At 40.0% G+C, this 12,059-nt stretch overlaps 2 protein-coding genes across 3 annotated transcripts in view; both read left to right on the top strand.

Annotated features, from left to right (window-relative positions):
• The window catches only part of WDR35 (WD repeat domain 35), a 39,182-nt gene extending 32,074 nt beyond the window's left edge, over window positions 1–7,108 (top strand). For both annotated transcript variants that reach the window (XM_071741997.1, XM_071741996.1), the window contains 7 exons: window positions 448–580; window positions 1,259–1,369; window positions 2,544–2,708; window positions 3,672–3,812; window positions 4,616–4,772; window positions 5,473–5,713; window positions 6,815–7,108. In XM_071741997.1, the coding sequence (XP_071598098.1) occupies window positions 448–580; window positions 1,259–1,369; window positions 2,544–2,708; window positions 3,672–3,812; window positions 4,616–4,772; window positions 5,473–5,713; window positions 6,815–6,962 (1,096 nt within the window). In that variant the 3' untranslated portion in view covers window positions 6,963–7,108. The remainder of the gene's footprint in view (window positions 1–447; window positions 581–1,258; window positions 1,370–2,543; window positions 2,709–3,671; window positions 3,813–4,615; window positions 4,773–5,472; window positions 5,714–6,814) is intronic.
• A 1,678-nt stretch (window positions 7,109–8,786) lies between these two features.
• TTC32 (tetratricopeptide repeat domain 32) lies at window positions 8,787–11,623 on the top strand. Its single transcript, XM_071741998.1, has 3 exons — window positions 8,787–9,098; window positions 9,182–9,342; window positions 10,430–11,623. Exons 1-3 carry the CDS (start codon window positions 8,986–8,988, stop codon window positions 10,555–10,557), a joined length of 402 nt encoding a protein of 133 aa, XP_071598099.1. The 5' UTR covers window positions 8,787–8,985; the 3' UTR covers window positions 10,558–11,623.
• The last annotated feature ends 436 nt before the right edge of the window (window positions 11,624–12,059 follow it).

The following is a 12,059-nucleotide window of genomic DNA, read 5'->3' as shown; positions in this document are numbered from 1 at the left end:
TAATTGAAAACTTGTGATTAGATTTAGAAAGTTGATTTTTAGTATTTTTAGGTAACTTTGGAGAATTGTCTTGGAGATCCTAGTGTTTATGTTTTAAAACACGAAGACACTGTAGTTAAGCCCTTTTCTGAAAGTTTAGTTGTAATTTTTTGTTCATTACCAGCCATAATCTGTGCAGATGAGGAAATACTATTCTAAGGCTCTTTGACTTCCTAACCTTATGCTAGTTAAGATAAAAAATCTTGTTACTACTTCTAATGATCTCTGAAAATTAAAACTTTAATGGGTTTTAGAAAAACAGTGAAATTTTAGCTGCCAAAGCTCTCAAGTAAAGCTCTCTACTTAAAATAGTGTCATTTTAAATTTACACATGCAGAAGGCTTGCACAAGGAGAAACTTCACTTGTGTTTGTTTATCAGAGGCCACCACATTTTTTTTTCTTACTAGGTTAAATGCTGTACAATATTATGTACAAGGACGAAACCAGGAACGTTTGGCTGAATGTTACTACATGCTAGAGGACTACCAAGGACTGGAGAATCTAGTTAATTCGCTTCCAGAGAATAATAAATTACTGCCTGTAAGCAAAAAGTACCTATATTTTTCATTGTCGTATGCTCAACTATTTATTTAAAATGTCCTGTAGCTTTCATGTTGTCTGCACTGTTGTTTTTTTCCCCAGAATTCTTCCTGGTTGCTATCCCTGGTTTAACTTCCTACATCATAGCTTCTGTGGGAATGCTAATGTAAAATAAAAAATTTCCCTCTGCTGAAAGGAGGGAAAGATGTGGTATAGTCTGAAATGACCCACTAAATAATAGCTAATAATATAATACAATATATAATAATATAATAATAGCTAATTTAAATAGCTATGGCATGACTAGTACAAAAAAAAAAAAAGCAAAATACAGTTGTATGAACGAAGCACTTTCTTTTTAACTTCTTTCTAATAGTGAAGTTTTGTGAAATACTCTAAGTAGTAAGAACACAATTTTTCTGGTGTGATTTGATTTGAAAGAAAAATGTTTAAATAGCTTTTTTTTAAAGAGAAACAGCGTGCTACTTTAACACACTGCTTCTAAATTTAAAGATTCACAACAGCTCATATTGATTTCACAGGATCCCTGGAGCAAACAACCCCTCTCCTTCAACATCTTGGAATTAAATTAAACAGGGATATAACTAGTATGTTGCATAGCAACTGCAATACTAAAGCCTTGAAGTGAATTTAATGTGGTGCTGATGCTTTTTGCAGGATATTGCTTATATGTTTGTAAGAGTGGGGATGTGTGAACAAGCTGTGTCAGCCTTCCTGAAATGTAATCGACCAAAGGATGCAGTAGATACCTGTGTACATCTCAACCAGGTAAAACATCAGTAGAGAATCTGCTTTACTGATACTAATTTAACAGTGAGCTTTCTGCCCAAATGCCCAGTTAAATACAAGTCCTTGTTAAGTGTTTGATGATGTGTCATGATTTCTAGAAGGCCATACTTGAGTGCTTAAGGCTGTTACATAAAATTAGGATGAGACTGTTGGAGAAAGCTCTGTGCAGCAGTGTCACTGCTGTGCATGTGTGCAGTAAGAAGCATGCTCAGCATACAGACAGCTGTGGCCCTTGCAGGGCCAGGCTGTGCTGCCTCCTGGTGGAATGGGAGGAAGACTGGAGAGCTTCTCTCTGCTTATTTTCCACATCCCCTTCCTTGCTTGTACAGGTGCAAATGTGTTTGCAGCTGTGTTAGGATTTACCCGGAAAAGAACTGATCTGAAAAATTATCTGTATGTTTACAGCTAGAGCTGTAAACTCTGCATGTCTCTGAAAAATTATCTGTATGTTTTATAGCTAGAGCTAGAGCTGTACCCCAGTATGACTCACATGAGCAAATGTTTGTGTCAGCACAAATAAGAGAGAATCTGAGGATGAATATGAGGAACTTTATGTATGGGAATGGCAGAATTGGCTAGTGCTGGTTTTAGGTGAACAATTTCCTAGTTTATGGGTCTGAAGGGCTATGAGTTATGAGATTTGTCCAAGTTTCTCAGCCAGATTTTTGAACTGGGCAAACAACAGTAGCCAAGCTGCTGAAGATCAGGAAAATTCACAGCAAAATGAGGTGTCTAGAAGGACAAGTAAAAGTGTTCTTGTTAGTGTCTTAAGTTTATGGGCTGGAGTCCTCTTTTAGCCATGCTTTTGACGGTCTGGGTTTTAGTAATATCAGGAAATGCTGAAATCCACATGTCCAGCTGTAAGTAGCAAGGAAGTGATTTTGCAAAGCTTTTACCAAAGCAGAAGCAACTTCTTTGTACGTGGTGTTGGGGAGAGGTCTTTTCTTTCCCAGGCCTGCTGCACCACATGATCAGCAATGATGTTAATATTTGTATTCTCTTGCTTTTTACTTTAGTTTTACAGTAGTGTTTTTCCAAATGAAAGTCATGAAGTGTTGCACACAAATGTTGCAGACTGTTCATGAATAACCAGCTTGTTCTATGAATGCATTTGTAAACAGTGAGGTTGATAATTGTCTGCTTTCATTTCTAGTGGAATAAAGCTGTGGAGCTGGCTAAAAATCACAATATGAAAGAGATTGGATCCTTGTTGTCCAGATATGCAAGTTATTTACTGGAAAAGAATAAAATCCTTGATGCTATAGAACTGTATCGTAAAGCCAATTATTTCTTTGAAGCTGCTAAGCTCATGTTCAAGGTATTGCAGGTTTTATTTTTATGTCAAATAACTGGCTTTTTGCACTAGCCTTTATTGTTTCCATGCTACTTTTGATTTTTTTGGGTTATTTTAGTGTTAACAAAGTCCAGGCAATAACCAGATGTTATTGTACAGGATACTGCAAAGATTAATCCAACTCCCAAGTTCAGGTATCTCTACCTGAAATAGTCCTCTGTAGCCAGAGGAGAGACTTTCCAGACAAAAGCCATCAGATTTGAGATTTTCACTTCAGAATGAGATGAACTGCACTTCAGAAAAGGTCCTGTTGCACTGCATTGCCTAGTAAAGGAATATACCAGACTGGCCTGGGTGCAATGTCCACATTATTTTATATGCTGTGTGGATTAGTTTTATTTCCTTTATTTTTAAAAAACAGCAATTTCATTAACCAGAATTTAAATTTTGGTATTTCTTCAGCTGGTATCTTCAATTAGAAACTGCTGTGGTGTGCTTATAAGATAAAGATGTTGCTTCAATTTGGTTTGTCTGCAGAGATTTCTTTACAAGGCATATGAAGCCTGTAAGAGTGATATGTAATTTTAACAGCAAATATTTATTTATATTTATTACTTTCAAAGGCCATTCTTTTTTCCTGTCCTTACTGAAAGTGATGTATCTGTTAAATTACACTGTATATGAATAGCTACTTTTAAGTTTATATTGAGTCTATAGACTTATATATGGTTAAAATGATTTATCCTTCCTGAGAATCTGGCTTTATATACTTGTTAACTAAATAAACACAGAATAATGTGCATACTTCACTTTGACATTTTCATTTATAGTTCTGTTTGCAGTATAAATTATTATGTTCAAATGCAGAATCACTTTTTGGCATGATTTCATAGGTTTGTACAAGCAACTGTCCAAGAGAATGAAGCAACTCTTCTAATATATTTTTTTTAAAAATCTACATTAATTTTCTTGGTTTTATTTTTTAAGATTGCAGATGAGGAGGCAAAGAAAAGGACAAAGCCTTTGCGAGTTAAAAAGCTTTATGTATTATCAGCCCTACTTACAGAACAGTGCCATGAGCAAATGCAAAATGCACAAAAGGGAAAACTTAAAGGAAAAAATTCAGAGGTAGAGTTTCAAGTTTTTTTTTTCTCTTTCTGAATTCTGGTATGTGCTAGATAGAATAAATAAAGCTATTGTCAGGTGAGACTATTTTTAATTAACCCTTTTTTTCTGCTAAGAACAAAGCTTTACCTAAAGCAAGTCTTCCATTGTATGGTTTACAATGTAAATGTATAGTTTAAGGTATAATTTTGCAACACTGAAATCATATGTATTTATAGGTATACATTATTTTTCCTTTCTAAGTTTAATGTGTTTTTCTTAATGTTTTTACTATAACAATGAAAATCAAAACTTAGGATACTAAGAATAATTTTTTCTTGCAAGACACTTACCTTCCTGTCTTTTAGGAATCAGTATCAATCCCAAAGAGATCTGTGATTAGATTAAGCTATGTTGGCTTATTTACCAGGGTGATGGCTCCACATATGGGTGAAGCAAATACAAGATTTTTTTTTCTGCTCACACTTTCATCTTTATGTGCACAAATGAAACAGTTTAAACAAAGTTTTAAGAGATCTGGTGTCGAAATGCCATATTAATCCAAACTATTAACCAGTCTGCAGATGTGCACAGAAGGTATTTGTACACATGTATATGATATTTATCTTTGAAAATCTGCACCATATATTCTGTCTGTGCACTGCATAAAAGGCCTAACAGCATTTGCTTTAGGTCCATGTATAAATATTTTCCCTAGTTAACACAGACAGTGGTGCAATCACCAAGAAAAGTTCTTTTCATATATCCCTATTTCCTGCTGTATCTGTTTCATATAAAAATTACTTGTGGTACTGCTTTGTTTCCAGGCTGCTTCAGCCTTGGCTGGTTTGCTAGAAGAAGATGTTCTTTCTTCAACTAATCGCTTTGCAGACAACCCTTGGCGAGGAGCTGAGGCTTACCATTTCTTCATACTTGCTCAAAGACAGCTCTATAAAGGTTCTGTAGATGCAGCACTTACAACAGGTACGACTTCATTTTTAACCCTATAAAGAAACTCTTCTAATTTTACAGACCTGCACATGGCATATTTTCTTTTATGGTATGCACATGTTTCTGCCCTTGGTAGATCTATGGAATTTAAAGCAAAACCATATTATGAATAGACTATGGCTGCAGTCAAGATACCTGGGAGACAATGCAAATCTAAATTTCCAAATATTAACTGGTTAAATTGGACAATCTCTGTAGACATTTTCTTGAGTGTTTTGTTTTTCTTTAAATTGTAAGTCGTGCTTGAATTCACATCACACCGCCCTGCAGTGCTTCATAGAAATTTTTTGGGAGTTAGAGAAGCAAATAGTGCCTGATAATTTGTCCAGGTAATGAAGATTCATTTCAATTTCTTGCAACCTGTTTTTTTTTTTTGTTGTTGTTGTTGTTTGGTTGTGGTTTGGTTTTTTTTAATGTTTCAAGAAAGACCTTTTTATCTCTCATTCAAATCCCCTTATTTATTTTAAAAAAGTGTTAAACCACACATTCTTCATAGTCATGCCAATGAAAAGACTTAGGTTCATAGTATCCCATTTGTTAGATAAATGCAGTCTACTAGTAGTAAATATTTCGTAGTCTACTAATAGCAAAAGTTTCTTTTATGCTGTGGCTGTCACTTCTTGGAAAACATGAAATAGTTTCCTCAGATTTTTTTTGTTTTGTTATTTCTTAGCTCTTCATTTGCAAGATTATGAAGATATTATCCCTGCCGTTGAAATCTATTCCCTTTTGGCACTCTGTGCATGTGCAAATAGAGCATTTGATATTTGTTCAAAAGCCTTTGCTAAACTAGAATCCTTGGAAGCTCTTAAGCCAGAGCACAGGCAACAGTATGAAGACCTTGCTCTAGAGATATTCACAAGACATTGTCCGAAAAATAACAAAAAACCTGACCTGGATTACGGTCTTGAGAGGTGGGTTTATATTCATATGATACTGAAATAACATTAGCTTTTTTTTCTGCTATTTTCTGTATTTTGGTTTTAGCAGCTTTTGTCTGTGACCAAGTTAATTAGGTGCTTTGTTGTTTAAACCAAATGCTGGGCAAGAATGATGCAGGTGTTAGCCAGTTTTCAGAAAGGGTAATACAACACTAATTTATTGGGGCAAATAGACACTGACTGCATTAGAGGAACAGAGATAAAGATGTCACTGATTTGATTCACATACAGACAGAACCATGGGAATTTTAAGACCTTTGATAAGGTGACATATCAAACGTCACCTTAGTAATGATGTTACTGTTGTTACTGTTTGCACCACCACTGTGGTGTGATGTAAATGTCAGCAAGTGAATGTTTAACCATTATTAACCAGTAAGTCTTGAGTGTTTCGTATACTACTTAAATCTACATGGTGTGAGAAGATGAATACATCAAGTGAAAGATTCAGAGAATGAAGGGCATGCTTAAGGGGCAAGTCTTGGGAGTGGCTGTACCCACAGAGGCATCTTTGCCTCAGTGCTGTTTTCTGCTAACAATATGGAATTTTTGAGCATGGAAGTTGATTGGGAATCAATTTTCTTTTAATGAACAGGATTTTAACCTTTGTTGTTTGATTTTACTGTGCAGAAGTACAGAATCTCACTAGTGGCTTTCATGTTCACTCTTCAGAGGAATAAATGTAATAGTAGTGCAGGTGTCTAATTGGACCTTACCTTTAAATGGCCTTCGCAGGCTGTATAAACTTTTCACTTCATCATTTGGATCTGATAACATTGATTTATTGAATATATGATCCTGAGGGTTTGCATTCTGTTATGTGAAGATGTACATACTACATGAACAGTGAAGTGTTACATGAGGTGTTACTTCTGATCAAAACGTGGTGCACACCAGAATAGAAGGGCAGTATTTTAGAGATGAGCATCAAAGGTTTTATAATTAGCTGTGTATGCACACATTTAGGTATTTATGGTGTTTTGCAGATTTCTACAAAACAGGACTTTGTTGCTATTTTAAAATTATGTTTCTATTCTTTGAGGTTTATTCACTCTTCTTTTTTTTTTTTAATAGTGAAGACGGGAAATTTCCTATATGTGTTGCAACAGGAGAATGTATCAGGGAGTTTCAGCTCTGGATGTGCAGTGTATGTAAGCACAGCATGAAGGCCAAAGAAACAGCCAATTACAGCTTCTGTCCTCTGTGCCACAGTGCAGCATAGCAGATCTACTCCATCTCTTAAAAATACTGTCTAAAAGGTTACCAATATCCTATATTTTAATATACAACTCAGGTTCTATATTGTAACAGCTAGTGCCTCTACTGGAGAAACACTTGTAAATAAAACCAGAAGACTCACAAGAGAAACCTCTACTGGTCCATTTATGTGAAAAAAAGCACTGTGTTATGACTGAAGGTTTTTTTTTTGTTACACTTTTATAAATTTTTAAGGTAGAAACATTCTTTCATAACTTTAAGTTGAGCCTATTTTAAAACTATGCAAATTGCATGTAGATTCATCTTAATACATTTTACTGTGAGCAAGCTCCATTTTTTGTTTTTTTAATTCCATAGGAAATTATTGGGTTTTCTTAAAAATCAGTTTTTCTGAGGAAGTAATTCGTGAGGTGAAATAATGCACAGTACTGGTAATAATATTATTGTACATGTTTTTCTACCACTGCTTGACTAAAGCAATGGTACCTGTTCAGGCATACAGAATCATAGAATGTTAGGGGTTGTAAGGGACCTCTGGAGATCACCTAGTCCAAACTCCCTGGCCAGAGCAGATTCACCTAGAGTAGGTGGCACAGGATGGCATCCAGGCAGGTTTTGAATGTGACAAGTGACAGAAACTCCACTGCCTCTCTGCCCAGCCTTTTCCAGTGCTGTTACTCTTACAGTAAAGTTCTTCCTTATGTTTAGGTTAAACCTCCTGCGTTTCAGTTTGTCACCAATACTCCTTACCCTGTCATTGGATACTACTGCAGTCCTGTCCCATCTTCCTGACACTTTCCCTTTTGATATTTGTAAGCATTGCTGAGGTCCCCTCTGTCTCCCCCAGGCTGAACAGATCCAGCTCCCTCAGCCTTTCCTCATATGGCAGATGCTTTGGTCCCCCAGTCATCTTACTGACTTTGTGCTGTAGTTACCTGTCCTTCATGTACAAGGACAAGTACATGTACAGGGAGCCCAGCATTGGATGGAGTAGTCCAGGGAGGGCCTCAGCAGGGCTAACCTCCTCAACCTGCTTGCCACATTCTTCTTGAAGAACTCCACAATGCCATTGGCCTTCTTGGCCACAAGGACACATTGCTGTCCCGTTGTCATCCTGTTGACCACCAGGACTCCCCGATCTTTTTAAAGAGAGCTGCTTTCCAATAGGTCAGCAGCTCCTAATGTGTACTGATGTGTGGGGTTATTCCTCCCTAGGTGCAGTACCCTACACTTGCACCTCATGCAGTTTCTCTCTGCCCAGTTGTCCAGCCTGTCCAGGTCACACTGCTGTGCTTTGATACATCTGTGCTATTTTCTTAAACCCTTTACAGCAATAAAGGTCTGGCACACATTTAGCAGTCAGTGCTCTTAGCCTGCATCTGAGTTCCTGAGCTCAGGTGATGCCTTCAGCTGGTTTAGGAAACACCTGTGAACCTTGAAACTGGATTTCAGTGAGGAGCAAGTTCTATTTTTTTTTAGTCGTCTTAAGACGACTGACATCTGTGGGACAGATTTCAAGAGCTGAACTGTGACCCCTGTTCTACAGAAAGGTTTAGCAACTGCACTGTTGTTTTATCAATGAATTTGAGGCTCAGCCCTGGACGTGCAGCAGGTCCTGCCCCAGGCCGGGAGCTTTGCCTGGGCCCCGGCAGCAGCCTCCAGCTTCACCTTCTGGGGCGTCAGAGAGCAGAGCCCCACACCTCCTCTCGCCGCCTGTCACAGCAGGTGACGCACGCCTTTGCGTCAGACTTGGGTAAGAAAAAACCTTCTTCGTGTATCACATATTTAATATTACGCATTTTTTTCCTGGTATTTGAGCTGTTTTTTATTTGTACGATACACAACTGGGTTGTCCAAGTTGCCTCATCGCACGCAGCCAGACGAACCGGCGGCCCTGCCCGGGGCATCACGTAGAGCCCTTACCCCTTCCGCCCTCACCAACCCGGTTCCGTCCGCTGCAGCACCCGTGACGTCACTCCACGCCCGCCTCGCGTGACGTCACTGCGGCTGCCGGTGGCGCCGCCGCCATGGAGCGGGAAGCGGCGGAGCTGCTGTCGGCGGCGGGGGAGCAGCTGTCGGCGCGGCGGCTGTCGGCGGCGGAGGAGCTGTACAGCCGCTTCATCGCCCGGTGCCCCGCAGGGTACGTCCCCCGGGGCCGGGGTGGAGCGGGGCGGGGCGGCGAGACCCTCCCGTAACCGCCCCTCTCCCTCTGTCCCCGCGCAGCGCCCACCGCGATCTCGCCACGGCCCTCAACAACCGGGGCCAGGTCAGGTACTTTCGCGTGGAGTTCGCCGCCGCCATGGAGGACTACACGGCCGCCATCGAGTGCCAGCCCGGCTTCGAGGTGCCCTACTACAACCGGGGCCTGGTGCTCTACCGGCTGGGTACGGGCCGCGCCGCGGGCCCCTCAGCCGGGCAGTCGGTCACGCCGGCGCTGCCTGTCCCGGGGCCGCCCCCCTTCCCCTGGTGACCCAGGGCAGGGCGACCCGGGCCGGCGAGCTGGCAGCATTGCGGCGGTCCTTGACCCTCCCCGTCTGCCCGCGTCACCCCCGCCGGGTGCCAGGGGAGGGCAGGGAGCGCTCCAGGAGCTGATGGAGAGCTGAGAGCGTGGCTTTACCCCAGGATTCACCCCAGGCTGCAGAGTTATTCCCGCCTTAGGATGGCACCGGCAGGTGAAAGGCATCACAGCAGAAATAAATGGTGCAGCTGTTTTTCTCAAGTAATCACAGGATGTTTCAGCTACCAGGCTGCTTCAGCTACCAGGCTGCCCTGTGTATGTGGGTAGAGATGCCTGTTTGCAGGTGTGCTGCTCTGCCATTTGAAATGGCACTGTTCTGCGAAAAACAGGGGGAAAGCATGTAGTTTCAGTTCAGGGAAAAATTGCATTAAGGGTAAAATTAGCCTATCCCAAACCTTGAACCTAAAAGAAAGCATCTCTTAAACAGCTGCAGCCATAGCACAGCCTTCCCAGTTTGCAGTAGGCTGTCACCCATTTCTGGGGAATTTATTGTCCATGTTTTGAATCTGTCTTAAGAAGGAGACAGCCCTCTTCCTTTTGTTGGAGCTTGGCCTTTTTCAAAGTCAACAACCAGAAGCTGAGGGACTAGAGAAGGCACCAGGAGAGTGGAGCCTGACCAAGGGCATCAGCTGGGAAGCAGTATGCCTGGGAACCAGGGTTTAGGCAGCCTGGCCACTAGTTGCCTGAGTGTGGGCCTTCTGGCTCCTTCTCTTGGAATATGCTGGCTAAATTGAGCCTTAAGCCCATTTTAGATTCAAAAATAGGCACTTGGGTTCTGGCACTGAAGTCCTTTGACTCCCACTTGGACCTCTGGAGAATCCAAATATAGTGGGTCCAGTAAGTACAGCTGCTACTTTTTGTTAGTGAAAGTATTAGGAGTCATTCATCAGTTGTGGTTTGTGAGTTGGAGCAGTTATAGAAAGATAATTCTTTCTTTTTTCTTTTTGGGACAGGATACTTTGATGAAGCCATGAAAGATTTCAGGAAAGTATTAGAGTTAAACCCCCAGTTTGAAGATGCTGCGTTGAGTCTAAAACAGGCTATTCTTGATAAAGAAGAAAAACAAAAGCGAGGTTATTGAAAACACAGCTAATGAAAATGTTTTGCTAAACACATCATTTTATGTGTCACTGATGGATGAAGCACAAGATCATTTACATCTGTTACGCCTTACTGAAGACACCTCATTCTTGGGTAAACAAGTTAAAAATGGATTGTGGTTGAAGAAAAGATATTTTTGGTTATTGTTAGTGCTGAGGAAAAGCATAACGTTAGATCTCTGTGAGATATTTGCACAGATTTTGTACAGAAGTACTTTGTAAAGGTGTCAGAAGGTCAGTAACAGCAAATGAAGTCTGTAGTTCTCTTATTAAAACTGCACTCTTTCACAGGCTGTTGTAAACAGTCTTTCATGGGAAGGAAAAGTGAAACTATATAGAACATTTAAATACTTAATATTGAAACTTGTGAGAAGTACAGTAATTTAATAATAGTAGTGTTTGTCCACATTTAAATGTCAATTTGATTTGAGACAACAGTGGATTTGCTAATGATAAGGTGTTCTCCTGTTAACTGAGTTTCTTTTCACTCCAGAGTGTTTATGTATTGAGAAAAAATTAACAGGAAGGAGATCTTTTTAGGTAACAGCATCTGTACATTGCAGGAGGAATGTGGTGTAACAGTTCAGTCCTTCCTACTCACATTCACTCCTAGAAGCAGTTTTAAATTACTTACACAGGTTAGGATCAGAGCATACCATTTTTTTGTAATCCTGTTGTAGAGGTATTTGACAGATTAATAACTGGATGAAAAAAAAATGAACATGTACTTTTTATCTCATAACTGTAAGGAGCTTGTGGCAGAGAATGTAGCTGGGCTATTTACAGTAGGATTTGTTTTTTTCCTTTTAATTGAAAAGGTTATTTATTTTTTTTTTAATACCATGTGAAATCAGTCTGAACTGGCTGTGAACGCTTGGGCAGCTTCATTTCTCACCTGACTGGAGAGAGCTTTGCTGAAGTATATAAATCATCAATAAGAAACACTCTTGCATGTTCCTAGCAATACAAGTTCTAGTAAAAGAAAAACTCTTTGACTGCCCACATGAGCATTTAGACTTTTTAAATAATAAATTATGCTAATGAACAGTTCTGCTTCTTATGGTGAGTTTGTCCATGGATGATCCTGGAGACTACACAAGTGCAGGGCTCACTCAAGTTGGTGAGACATTGTGCAGTAAATAATGAGAACATCTTCCCCAGCAGCCTTCCTGAGGTTTCCTGCTTCAGGGTGCAACTCTGCAATGGTCATTTTGAGCAAATTTGGAGCATGGGGCTGAGAAAATGCTGCATTTACTTCTCATGGTCAGTGAGACTTGACAGTAGCAATTTTGAAGTTGCATAAATGTGATGCATGATAAAAGGAAAGCAGGATGGGATGTCATGACTGACCATTTTTTTCAAAAGTTTAACTTCAGACTTTCCTGGATATATAAGCACATGTTTGCCTTCCATTTTTATATCTTAGTGCTCTGTCTCTGAAATGACATTGATCATTTGAGGAATTGGCATGTTTTATGCTGCT

This window comes from Heliangelus exortis, chromosome 3, assembly GCF_036169615.1.
Source record: "Heliangelus exortis chromosome 3, bHelExo1.hap1, whole genome shotgun sequence".
Lineage (NCBI taxonomy): Eukaryota > Metazoa > Chordata > Aves > Apodiformes > Trochilidae > Heliangelus > Heliangelus exortis.
The sequence above is the reverse complement of the archived record's forward strand: the minus strand, read 5'-3'. Positions and strand labels throughout refer to the sequence as shown.